Here is a 13,036-nt window from a genome sequence, read left to right as displayed (position 1 = left end):
ATGCGTTGAATAAATTAAAACACTAAATTAGACATAGAAAATTATAGTAAGAAATATTTTATTTTAGGACAAAATTCACAGGGGTAATTATTCTTAACCTTGAAATTTACAAACTAAGAAAAAAATTTTAAATCATTTTACAAAAAGATAAATTAAAAAGCAAGAAAAACGACATACTTTAATAAAGAGTGTCTTAATGTCAACATGCAAAGTTGTTGGATTAGACACTCTGACGTGTTTTATTTAAAGTATGTATCACATGAGAATAAATATGGCAATAATAATAAAATTCAAATATGGTTTGCCTATAAAAGGATAAAGAGAGGGAGAGAAAATTTCTAACAAAATCATTGAGAGAGTTAGTGAGTGAAATTTGTCCATTGTTGCTGAGTCAGTGTTGGAAGAGTTTCCAAAGCTAAAGAGTGCTTAGATATCAAGCAAAGGTAATTCATTTCTCTTTTCTCTTTCTTTTTTTTTTTTCTCATTTATTTTGTAACATTTTCTTCTAAATAAATATTGGGTATAATAATAAATTCCATGAGTTATGAGGTTCTTCAATCTCAAACATCATTTGAATTGTTTTGTTCAAAATATTTTTCTAAATCAAGTGATTAAGAAAACATTAGTACTATGTTAATTTTTTTGCTTGTGTTATAATTTTGCCAAAGGCTATTTCTTTTATTGGCTTGATTATTGGATGGCAAATGACTCTTAGCTTTCAAAAAATGGAGACACATCAGATATCTTATCTTTAATCTGTAGAAGAATCTGCCACGTGGCTATAGTTAGATTTTTTTTTTCTTTTTTTTTAATTAATGCCAAATTGAGATAATTTAGATTTTTGAAAAATTTTCAATCTAACTTTTAAATTTTTATTCTATTACTATTTAATTCAACAAAATATTACGTATATAAATTTTTTTTAAATCAATAATTTTTAAAAATCAACTTTAATAACGTATCAATCTATTTAAAGCTTAGCCTACAGAGATAATTTAGAATTTGTTTCCTTCATGTTAAAATTAATTATATTTCACTTTATTGTTGGTATAAATGTAATGTAGTAAGAATCATTGCGGGACACTTGCATTTAGGGTTGACATCACCTCGAACCCGATCCGACTCGAAATAAATAAAATATTATTTTTTAATTATAAATATTTAAAAATATTATTATATAAATATATATAATTAAAAATTTTAAAAATTATTTATATATATCGGGTCGGATCGGATCGGATTTACTTAAAATTTGATCTCAATTTTTTTTTTCATGTCACTTGATCCGATCCGACCTGATACTCGATTTTTTTTAAAAAAAAATTAACCTAAAAGATCAAGTCGAACTGAAATCCATGGATACGAGTTGTTTTTACCTTCTCTACTGCATTGGCTAAAAATATACAGAGAAAGAAAGAGTGAAGCATATTTTGTGGAGTACCACAAAGAAGGATACAATTGGGATTTTGGCGAGGGTAATTATTTTATTATTATTTAAGGGCAAGAGGCCCCTGAATAATAAAAATATTTAAATATTATCGTAATCAAAACTTGGAAGACTTATCATAATCTTAGACTCTTGCTTCTTCCTTGTAACTACTACCACTTTTTTTTTTTTTTTAATATTGTTGATGCCATCAGTCCATATGTATTTGACTGGCAATGAAAGTGAAATTAAAATCATTACAAGAAATATTATCTTTAATAATAAAACTATATATTTGGAGTAATTTATATAAATATTGTAATTTTTTTTTCAGGCCATAGTTTTATGTTGTTATAGTCAAGTACAAATTATATTTTACAACAAAAAAATATAAATTTGTTACTAATACTTTTAACGACGTTATAATTTTATAACACGTTGTAGTGATTTGAAATATAAAAAATTTTATGTTTTAATAAATATTGCAAGTCATCTTTTGCAATAAAATCATGCATAGAAATTACTGTAAATATATTTTCTAACATAATTATTTATATTAATATAATATAATATTTTTATTATTAAATAAAAGAGATCCTTTCGTTTTTGGACTCTCCTTCCTCCTTTTGTCAAACGAAGTTGTTAGCTAGAAATTGAACCATAATTGTGAAATATTGCTAGTAATTAAATCATTTTTTAAAAAGATTAACTACTACTAATAATTAGTAGTACTGCGATAGGTTGCTTGTAAACTGAGAATTTTGGGAGGGGAAGGGGCCCAGTTGGGTGGATTGATAGAGATAATGATATCAATGATGACACTTTGGACTCCAAATTAAACTCTGCTTTTGCGGACAGGGGAAATGTCTAACAAATTCTCGTGAATGACTGTGACGGATATAAAATTTTTTTAAAAATATTTATTTATAATTTATATAAAATATTAAAATAATTAATTATTACTATAAATTTTTATATTTAAAAAATAATTTCATTATTGTTAGTATTATCAAAAACTCCACATCATTAATTAAATAATTATTTAATAAAAAATTAAAATTTAATTTCATAAATTTATCAATTCTATTAATAAAAAATATTTTTAAAAAATTTTCTTTTAAAATTTTTTATTTTCTAAAATTTGAAAGTATTAATGAAGGGCGGCTGCTTTAGGGACCATCTTTCCATATTCTCTATAGAACATGGTTTTATAAAAATGTTTGACAACTTTGATTTGGTGATTGGAATAGTTACCACCAAACAGGAGGTGTTGAATAGTTTACAACTATGGTGTAAGATAGCTACTGTTTTGGGTAATAATATATATGGTATGCCGAAAGTTACGTGCATCCTCAGTCACTCTGTCTTTTTTGGTTTGATATGGAGAAAATAAAAAAAATAAGTGAAAATACATATTCAACTTAAATTAATATTTTATTCTTTTTTTTTTCATTTTTTATTTAACATTTTTTTCAAATATTGTAATTTTTTTTTACCAAAGATGTTATAGTTTGAAAATTAAAAAAATATTATAACTATTAAGATTTGATTTTTATATTTATTAAATATCACATTTTAAAATAAATATACGAATCAATTAAATTACATTTTAAATTTTAAATATATTAAATTTATTACTAGTATTTTTCATTTTGTTTCGTACTAATAGTGATTTTTGTTGACTCTTTTCCATTTTTCTTTTATGTTCATTCGTGGATTACAACATAATAAATCATTTATGAAAGCGAAATGCTAACTTAAAAATATTCATATGCTTTATACAATTGACCCAAGTTAATAATCAGTATTCATCTCATCTATTATAAAATAAAATCACTTGCAAATTATTTGCTCGTTGCAATTCATTGTATAAAAAAGGAAGAATCGGTGAAGCGATTGCAAGAGTTTTAAACCATGGCAGATTGGAGCAAGAAGGCCATCCTTAGAAACGATGCCCTTCTACAGGTATTTCATATCACAAGAGTTATCTGCATGGTTTTTTTTTTTTTTTTATATTACCATGTCTTTAATTTTCTTATTTAATTGTAGTACATCTTGCAAACAAGTGCCTATCCGAAAGAACATGAGCAATTGAAGGAATTAAGAGAGGCCAGTGCCCAGAAGTATAAAGAATTGTACGTTGTTCTTTTTTTATGGTCAAATTAATGGTGATAGTTTTATCTGGATTTATGGTATAAGTAGAATCAAAGTTTTAGACGGATTTATCTTGTTTCATATCTTGTTTTGCATGATTCAAGAATCAAAACATTAAATTCTTCACTTGGGATGTATTTTGGGATGATCTTTTTTCTAGTGTAACATTCTTGTCAACTCCTTGATGTTATAATTTTTATTTGTAATTTGATAATGTAATAATTCATAAAAAAATTAGAGAAAATACCACAGTTAAAAATGCCATATTTACTTGAATTTCTATACAGGAGCGTCATGAATGTGCCTGTTGATGAAGCTCAGTTTATATCTATGCTTCTAAAGCTCATGAATGCCAAGAAGACCCTGGAAATTGGAGTTTTTACGGGCTATTCTCTTCTTGCTACTGCCCTTGCATTGCCTGAGGATGGCAAGGTATTATTTTATGTCATTGATCTCTCTGTTTTTCTTTTTCTTTTACTTATCATTAATTTACCAGTAAAACGATCTTGTAGCTACCTGATTTGATTAATTTCTAAGTACCAATTGAAAAAATTATCCTTTTGGCAGGTTATAGCAATTGATCCTGACAAAGAAGCTTATGAGACCGGATCACCATTTATTAAGAAAGCTGGAATGCAGCATAAGATCAAGTTCATCCCATCAGATGCCTTTTTAGTTTTAGATGATCTGATTAAAAATGTAAGTATATATATAATAACACTTGATGTTTTACAAGTTTGAAAACTCGACTGCTAAACATAAAATGGGTTGTCTTCAATCCACTTCGTATCATGCTATTTACTTAATTAATATCTGCTTTGATTTAATTTCAAACTTTGCAGGGCGAAGAAGGGACCATCGATTTCATATTTGTGGATGCATATAAAAGCGATTATCTTAAATTTCATGAGTTAACGCTGAAATTGGTGAAAATCGGAGGAATTATAGCTTATGACAACACTTTATGGTATGGCTCAGTTGCAGAATCAGAAAAGGAAGTGATGGACGACCTTATTAAGAGGTTCAGAAATTTTGTGATCGAATTCAATAGCTTTATTGCAGCTGATCCTCGAGTTGAGTCGTCGCTCCTTTCAATTGGCGATGGCCTAACTCTCTGCAGGCGTCTTCACTAGAGAAAAACCAACCATAACTCAGTATTTGACTCTTCCATGTTGGTGAAGTAGTTTGAAACATAATAAACTTGCATATTGTTGCTTCAATCAGTTAGAATAATCTTTGACATATATATTAGCATTGCTTTTGAACCTTGGACATTGTCTTGTGAAATTGCATGTGCGGGCTTGTTTAGATAGAAAATTTGTATTGTAATTGTCAACAGTCATGTAATCTATAAATAGAATACTAAATTCTTAAAAAAAATGAATTATATTTTGTCATTTGAGATGGAGTCTTGAAGTTTAAAATTATATTTTGCACTTTTATTAGCAAGGTTTGTGTTGGTGCCAAACTAATAGCCCGAGTAAAATTTTGAAATTAAAAAAAAGAAAAGAAAAAAAGCAATGAAAAATAAGGAAATGGTTTCTGTGTTTGTATTCTAATATTTAAATTAAAGTTCGATCAAAAAAATAAATAAATAAGAATATTAAAAAAAAAAGAAAATGAAGATTGATTCAACAGTACTTGAAAGATGCTATTTATACTGTAAGGTGACTGGTCTAGGAGATCTTATATAAGCCCTAGGGTCAAAGAAAACTTGGTAAGTTGATAATGTGTTAGCATCTAGGGAATTCTAGTGAGTGGACTGATGAGGTGGTCAGATTGATATCACGTCGGAGAATTAAGTCGGCTTGATTCGTCAGTTCAATCAAAAAATTAAAATTACTCCTAATTATTTACCATCTCTAATAAAGAAAAATGGCTATTCTACCTTTTGGATAAAAAAATGCACCTAACAGTTTGGACTCCGTTAACTCTGAACCAGAGCGACCCTCAAGTGATTCTTCTCAATTTGTAAATCCCATGGATTCTTCACAATCTGAGAAAAGGCCCAGTTTGTCAAATTACTCACTGTCAACATTTAGTAGGTTTCTGGATTTTGCAAAAGAAACACTGGCAAAATCTATGCTAGTAGGAGTATAATTTATACTTTCATCATTTTTTTTTTTGGTGAGCATTCTTTTATTATATCAATTCTAGCAATACAAGACTGGATTTAGTAAATTAATTTGACAAAACTTAGAACAAAAACCACCTCTGGAAAGGTCTTGATGAAGAGCCATATATTCTTCCATTCATTCTCAGTAAAAATTTGCATTTTCCGGAATTGTAAAATCGTGAAGAGAGCCCAGAAAAAGGTGGAGTAAAACAAGGGGAAAAGGAATTTATTATTTATTTGCTTTCAAGCTAATACACGCAGAAGACAACGCTTAATAGAAGCCACCTAGAAAAACCCAGGGAGATCATAGAAAAAATTTATTAGAAAAAGTAAACAGAAAAATGAATGGTCGATTAGCCTTCTCCAATGATGAAGAAATGGAGAAAATCAGAAGAACATTTGTATTAAAATAGTACTATTGGCCTTCTCTAATTAGAATATTGTACTCTGACAAGTCCAATTTTGGTTCTTTTTATTGCAGGAGCATCATGAATGTGCCCGCTGATGAAGCGCAGTTCCGATCTATGCTTCTAAAGATCATGAATGCCGAGAAGACAATGGAAATCGGAGTTTTTACAGGTTATTCCCTTCTTGCCGCCGCCCTTGCATTGCCAAATTTTTGTCATCTTTCTTTCAGTTGACAAAATTAATTGCAAGAAGATGAATTGATGACCTTCGATTTAATATTTGTGTAAGCCGAAAAGAAGGATTCTATGAAATTTCATGAGCAAGTGCTGAAATTGGTGGAGGTAGGAGGAATAATAGCTTACGATATCACCTTACAGTTTGGGTCAGTCTTATGCCAGGTGGAGAAGGATGAGATGCCTGAAAATGTATGGAGAACCAGGGAGTATGTAATTCAATTTAATAGTTTATTAGCAGTTGATCATCGAGTTGAATCATCCCTCCTTTACCATCGGTGATGTTGTCAGTCTCTGTAGGCGCCTGTAATAGTGAAAAAATGTTGGTTATATGGCTTTTTCTTTTAGGCTGTAACTTGTAAGGATAAAACAGCAAAGCTTGGCTCTAATTTCAACTTTCTCAACAGGGACAATAGCATAAAACATGGTAAATTCTCTAATCTATAATGGGGAATATTTGCCATTGCCTCTCGAATTTCTTTATTACTAGGCAAATCCTTCAGCCATGTGAGAAACAAAGACAGCTGAGGCGGTGGCGTTTGTGGAAGCAGTGTGGGTGACATCCATGATTCCTGTTGGCCTGTTGCCCTGCCTTTAAGGCTCAAAAGGGTCTCCTCCAAAGCTTCTTTCTTTTTAATTTGCCTTCGCTCAATCTCGCCATGTAAGACCATTCGGCAGTCTATCAAATCTCAAATTCAGAGCATCCGTAGATAAAAGACATTACACAATCAAGTGAACTTAGCCAGCTTGCTTAACTTCCAAACACATAAAGCCATTTTTATGTTTTCTTTTTGTCGTCAGGGTGTTTTTATCAATTGCAAAATTTCATGATTAGTCCCCACCCGACTCACGCGTTTCCCCGGCTCGACAAAACACCTCCTTCGGCCTTCAATAATAAACACGGATGTGTGTGAACCAATCTCTTGAAGGAGAGTGGCGTTGGCTTAAACTCTAACATGGATATTTTGTTTTCATTGTTGAAACAGTTTCTCCGACTTTAATCAATCCATGGTCGGAGTGTTGCCTGCCATGTGGAATCTAATGGATTGCTTTGGACATCTTGCCTTTGATCAAGGGATACATACACTCTCTACGCTCACAAGAGTTTTCAATTCTCATATTCCCAAAAAAAAAAAAAAAAAGAGTTTTCTATTTTCACAGAGTTTCCTTCTCCTTTTAAAGTCCAAGTTTCCTTTTTTTTTTTTTTAACAATAAACGAAATTTTACCATGTTGGATCAATTGATTGGAGAATTTGTTTGAATGACGTATAGTCAACTCTACCTTGCATATTAAGCTTTCGATTTAGAAACTATATTATCTATAATTTTTTATTACAATATTATAATTGTCTAATTACAATAAAAAAATTATGTAAAGATTCACTATTCATAAATGTAAAATCTATATTTTAATGGATTTTATATAATTTTATATTATAATTTATTAATTGTACTATAATTATTGTAAATAAAATAATTCCTTTAATTTAGGACTGATTTATAAGGAGAAATTGAATGAATTTTAATGCAGTCGGAAGTATATTAATCCCATAACATTCAAGAATAACATCACATATTATACCATATCTAAAATATTAAAAGAGTTTCTAAATTTTATCACATAAATTTTTATATTTTTATTAAATTCAAATAAATTTTTATTCTTTTATTTGTATCAAATATGCTCTTATTCAAAATAAAAGATTGATTTATATTAATAATTTCTTTAGATATAAATTAAATGATAAGAAATTATTTATATACAAATTAAAATTTAAGTGCTTATTTGAATATAAAAAAAAACCAATAACTTATTGGATACAATAATATAAGAATTTATTTAAATAAAATAATAAAATTTATGTGCTTTTTAAAATATTTTTGCTATACTTGATTTATCCAAAAAAAAAAAAGATATTATGCACACGAGCTTTCAATTAACTATTATAGAATATGCGAAAATCAATTGAAAAAAAAAATAGTTTACCACTTAGAAAGTTAATCCAGAAGCAAAAAAAGCCTATTCCCCCAGGCAAAGCAGAAAAAATTATCAGGGTAGTTTTGACTTTTGATATTGAGCCCACTGCCTCATTTGCATAAGAAGTCTGGGGCCAACCTGAACCGTTTCCCTTCTCTCTCTCTTTCATTCTTGTTGCTTTCTGGTTGCATTTTTTTTCCTGTTTTATGCTCTTATCATCCGAGAGTGCTATAACTAGAAGGAATAGAAATAAAAATATTGTGGTGATTAAAGGCGTTTTCTGAGATTAGGAATGAGTGTAGTTAGGACTCAAGGAAGCTGCCTGGCGATCCGCTCTCTCTCTACTTCTTCCATCAATCGTTGCCCTCACGGCTCTGCTTCTTCAGGTATTCTCTCTTAATTCGATGCTCATTTTATCAATTGAAATATATATTTCCAGCGGTTCTTAGTTCTTAATGCCCCCTGCAATGGTGTAAATTATAGAATTTTCAGATTTGCTCAAATGACTAATAATCAGTTTCCTTTTTTGTCGGATTTATGATTCTAACGTAGAACTCAAAATGGTTTTTTTTTTTTTTTTACAACAAAAACGAAACCAAAAAAAAAGAAAAAAGGGATAATGATGAATATTTTTCAATGGGGGACATAAGCACTATCTCAACGAATCTGATGTTTTAATGGGTGGACATTCTGTCATTTCCTTGTATCAGAAGCTAGAAGTTTGACGCTTATTTCAAGCCCACGAAAAAAGGAAAAAATTTTTTTCTTTACTGATTAATCTACATTAGAATCTTCCTCCATTGCCCACTCATTGATCTCTCTTGACTTTCATTATGTCGGATTTGGCGCAATTTAGGGTTTCTGTAGCAGTCCAACCGTTTTCCCTTAGTTCAATCATTATCCTTCTATTTCTCCGTGACCCCCACAGTAACGGACCATGATTAGCCGGTGGACGCAGGCCACCCCATCCGAAGCCTAGACGAATCCAACACTATTTCTTCTTTTTTAATAAAATATTTTTGAAGATTTTTTTGTGTTCACAAGATAGACCACTTTCATGTACCCCATTTTGGTACGAAGTTGACCATCTGATGTGACGTTTGATTTAATCTAGTTATACTATGATTAAAAATCTTTTATCTTTAAATATAATCCCTTTTCTTTTTCTTTCTTCTACTAATATTTGCTTAGAATTTACTACACCCGCTTTCTGTTGGCGATTCCCTCACGCCTGCTCGTAGAGCGTGTTGTACAGATTCCGACCATTTTGGATCAAGTGCTCACATGGGAGACGATACTGACGTGTCCATCTGGTCGGGGAAGGAGGTCCCACGTTAACAGCTAATGCGCGTCCATATTCTAAAACTCATTGTTTTTTTTATTCTTTGAGTTTGTCGGGTGAATTACGACAGTGCCATTGAGATTAAATCTTCTAACTTTCTACACTACCATTGGCAAAATATTAACTCTTGGGGCTTTGTCGTATAAATTATGTAAGTTTAGGAGCGCGTGCACAAGAACCTCGTCTCTCGGTTGTCCATGTCCGTTAACGGCAGTAGCCACTAGGCCAGTCATCTGATGTTGGTACTTGGGACCCACAAGTTTATAGAGCAGTGCCTCTGAGAAAAAGGTAAGAGCTGCTGTATCCACTGCAATGATTTGTTTCATTAAAATACAAAAATCATGGACCAATTCTTGCTGGACGCAACAAAACGAGCTGTGGAAAATGGAATAGGATGTTTCTGGACCACCTGATTTTTTCTTCTTCTTTTTGTCGAGTGAAAAGTATTAGGAGCTTTGAGAGTCGAGGGTCTTCGACGTCGGCTGATATGAAATGGTTTGGAGTAGCTCTTGAGCCAGGTTGCTAAGAACCAAAAAATGGTCTATCTACTGCTTGATTTATGATATATATATATATATATATATTTTTTTTTTTTTTACTTTTTTGGATTGAAGCTGTGACTCTAGATAAAATTTGGATGGCAAAGGTAAAAAGAAAGAGCTCAAATGGTTGTGTGCAGATGCTGCTACATGTGGGACGCCTACTTGGATTGGTAAGGGCCTTACTTGTGTTTGTTTCAAGCGAAAGGAAGCTTATGAACGGATCTACATTAACTTGACACCCCAACAGGCAAGTACATGATGATCATTTTCGTTATTAAAATTGACAAACAAAAACTTTATGCATTGAATGTTGCATACAATTTGTAACTAAAATTATATTGAAAAAAAGGTTACTTCTTTACTCATGGTAATCCTGAACAAAAATTAAGTTTCTCAGAGTTGGCCAGCTCGCCACTTTGTCTCGATTGTGCTTTTTAGGAGATCAACACCATAAAAATTATCACATTGCACTTTAAACCATTTTGAGCAAGAATGCAATATGCATAACATTAGGCTACCTTTTTTTTTTTTTCCCTGATTTTTCGTTTTTCTTCCAAAATTTCTTTACATTGTTTTATTGTTTGACTTATTCATGTAAATTCCCTATATGTGATAGTTATGTTTGCAAATTGCAGCAAGAAAGATTGAAGAGGTTGAAGCACCGTATGAAGGTTTACTTTGATGGTTCTAGGCCAGATCACCAGGTTTGCTTTTTACGTTTTCTTTTTCTTTTTTTTTTTTTTTTCACAAATTTGATATGTTAATGTGAAGGTGCTTTAAACTATAATATTGTCCATGGAGGACACTAACTTGAATTGGAGGGCCTATGTTCTCCTGAAAACAATAAAATCTCCTTACACATTAGGATGCAATAGCTATATCTAACGATGGTGTAATCTAAGTTATCAGTTCTATTTACACTTTTTGTCAGAAACTATTTCCTGTCAGCCAACTTATAGAAAGTTTTCATGAAAACAGGAAGCGCTGAGAGCATTATGGTCTGCTACGTACCCTGGACAGGAGCTCCATGGCTTGATATCTGATCAGTGGAAAGAAATGGGATGGCAAGGAAGGGATCCATCTACTGATTTCAGGTTGGCTTTACTCTACTGCTTTTGTTTGGCTTATTCTTTCTTTTGTTCTGTGTCTGACCTTTTTTTCCTGGTCAAACAGAGGTGCTGGATTCATTTCTTTGGAGAACCTGTTATTCTTTGCCAAGACATTCTCGGTAAGTAATGAATCTGAGATTTCTAATCAGCTAGCCAATTCGCTTAAGCACTGTCAAGACTCTAGAGCATTGTTTGGTATAAGTTACAGTTCTTGCTTTCAAGTCATTTGCTCTAAACTCTGTTTATGGCATCAGATAATACAGAAATCACTTTGTGAGAGGATCAACTATATAGTTTAGGAGCCGCTGCCAAGTAAATTTACCACCACTATTTTGCATTGTTCAATCTGAGACTTGTCACTTGTTATTGCAGACATCATTTCAACGTTTATTACAAAAGCAGGGAGGAAAGCGAGCTGCATGGGAGTATCCCTTTGCTGTTGCTGGTGTAAATATTACATTTATGATCATGCAAATGCTAGACCTTGATGCCTGTGAGTGGAAAATGAATACCTTAACTATGTTCATTTTGAACTTCTGAATATCCTATCAAGTAATTAATTTTTGAAGTATAATAATTTGGTGTGTGATTCCTTGTTCAGTAGTCTGGCTATATTGCTAATGCTCACTTACTTTTCCTGAAATTAGTTCATTTAACATGAGGATGCAAGCTAATGCCAACATATTCATTTGCAGCGAAGCCGAGGACGTTTATCAGATCAGTTTTCTTACAGATGTTATCAGGTAAGAGCATGCAGCTAACCCTAGTAAAAAAGCATGAGGGTTGTTTCCGGTCTAAGTATTGCCTTACCTATCGATGGTGAAATGGCTCAGATAAAAATGTACAGCAGTTGGCAAATCTGCTTGAATATAAACTATTACATGCACCAATTGACTGGATTATTTCTCTGTGATTCCCTTTTCTCCAATAACTGTTCAGAAAATGAATGGGCCTTTGACTTGCTTTACTGTGTGGCTTTCGTGGTTATGGACAAGCAATGGCTGGAGAGAAATGCCACATATATGGAGTTCAATGTGAGAAACTCGCTCATAATGTTGCATCTGCACCTATGAAAGTTCTTTTTCCCCAATTAGTGCTTGCAAAGGCAATTATGGCTAAATCTTTACTAATTTTCCTGCTGGTTGCTGGTTGTAAAACCTTGTCTGCCTGTTTTCTTCAGGATGTTTTGAAATCAACTCGGACTCAGCTGGAGAGAGAACTTCTAAAGGATGATGTCCTACGGATTGAAGACATGCCTTCTTATAGCCTTCTCTGTTAGCAATAACCCAAACACCATTTCAGTCCCATGATATATTTATTTTTAACTTTAAAGTTGTACAATCCCTCGTCTGTTCCTCTTTTTCTCGTAAATGGATCCATAAACTCATCATTTTGATACTTGTTTCTTCTTTGATGGATTCCACCACTCCAACCCACTAGAAATTCAAAAGGTAGTCAAGGGTCTATAGTTGTAACTCTTACCTATAACTCTGCCTTGTGAAGTTAAAAATTATATAATCAATGTATCAAAAACGAAATTATATATTATTATGCTATATATTAACGGTAGATTTCTAAATTGCACAATTGAATCAAATTTATAAGATTGACATATATCTGTTTAAAAGGCTGCAAAAATTAAAAAATTAAATCATTCTAGAACATTATATAAAAAAAATTAAAAACTTTATATTTTCCCTAATGCCCATGGTCTCTAATCTTAAGTTG

General features: G+C 31.6%; 2 protein-coding genes and 1 pseudogene across 4 annotated transcripts; all 3 read left to right on the top strand.

Annotated features, from left to right (window-relative positions):
- The first annotated feature begins 306 nt into the window (after positions 1 to 306).
- Positions 307 to 4,977, top strand: LOC111282216 (flavonoid 3',5'-methyltransferase-like). The gene is made up of 6 exons (XM_022870222.2): positions 307 to 443; positions 3,305 to 3,391; positions 3,476 to 3,561; positions 3,868 to 4,012; positions 4,148 to 4,279; positions 4,423 to 4,977. Exons 2-6 carry the CDS (start codon positions 3,341 to 3,343, stop codon positions 4,711 to 4,713), a joined length of 705 nt encoding a protein of 234 aa, XP_022725957.2. The 5' UTR covers positions 307 to 443; positions 3,305 to 3,340; the 3' UTR covers positions 4,714 to 4,977.
- A 1,065-nt stretch (positions 4,978 to 6,042) lies between these two features.
- LOC111281510 (caffeoyl-CoA O-methyltransferase pseudogene) lies at positions 6,043 to 6,732 on the top strand (annotated as a pseudogene).
- Positions 6,733 to 8,436: 1,704 nt separating this feature from the next.
- Positions 8,437 to 12,836, top strand: LOC111282399 (uncharacterized). Of its 3 annotated transcripts, none has more exons than XM_022870466.2 (9): positions 8,437 to 8,701; positions 10,337 to 10,446; positions 10,835 to 10,903; positions 11,178 to 11,293; positions 11,373 to 11,427; positions 11,681 to 11,801; positions 12,004 to 12,051; positions 12,248 to 12,342; positions 12,489 to 12,836. In XM_022870466.2, exons 1-9 carry the CDS (start codon positions 8,608 to 8,610, stop codon positions 12,585 to 12,587), a joined length of 807 nt encoding a protein of 268 aa, XP_022726201.1. In that variant the 5' UTR covers positions 8,437 to 8,607; the 3' UTR covers positions 12,588 to 12,836. The 3 variants fall into 3 exon arrangements, with proteins under 3 accessions (XP_022726201.1, XP_089616813.1, XP_089616812.1); XM_089760686.1 differs by lacking the exon at positions 8,437 to 8,701 and adding an exon at positions 9,981 to 10,175 and having other exon boundaries at positions 12,489 to 12,726; XM_089760687.1 differs by lacking the exons at positions 8,437 to 8,701; positions 12,248 to 12,342 and adding an exon at positions 9,972 to 10,175 and having other exon boundaries at positions 12,489 to 12,686.
- The last annotated feature ends 200 nt before the right edge of the window (positions 12,837 to 13,036 follow it).

This window comes from Durio zibethinus, chromosome 5 (genome assembly GCF_047325235.1).
Source record: "Durio zibethinus cultivar Kanyao isolate XHJ-2024 chromosome 5, ASM4732523v1, whole genome shotgun sequence".
Classification (NCBI taxonomy): Eukaryota; Viridiplantae; Streptophyta; class Magnoliopsida; order Malvales; family Malvaceae; genus Durio; species Durio zibethinus.
Note: the sequence above shows the minus strand (reverse complement) of the source record. Positions and strands in the feature narration are given on the sequence as shown.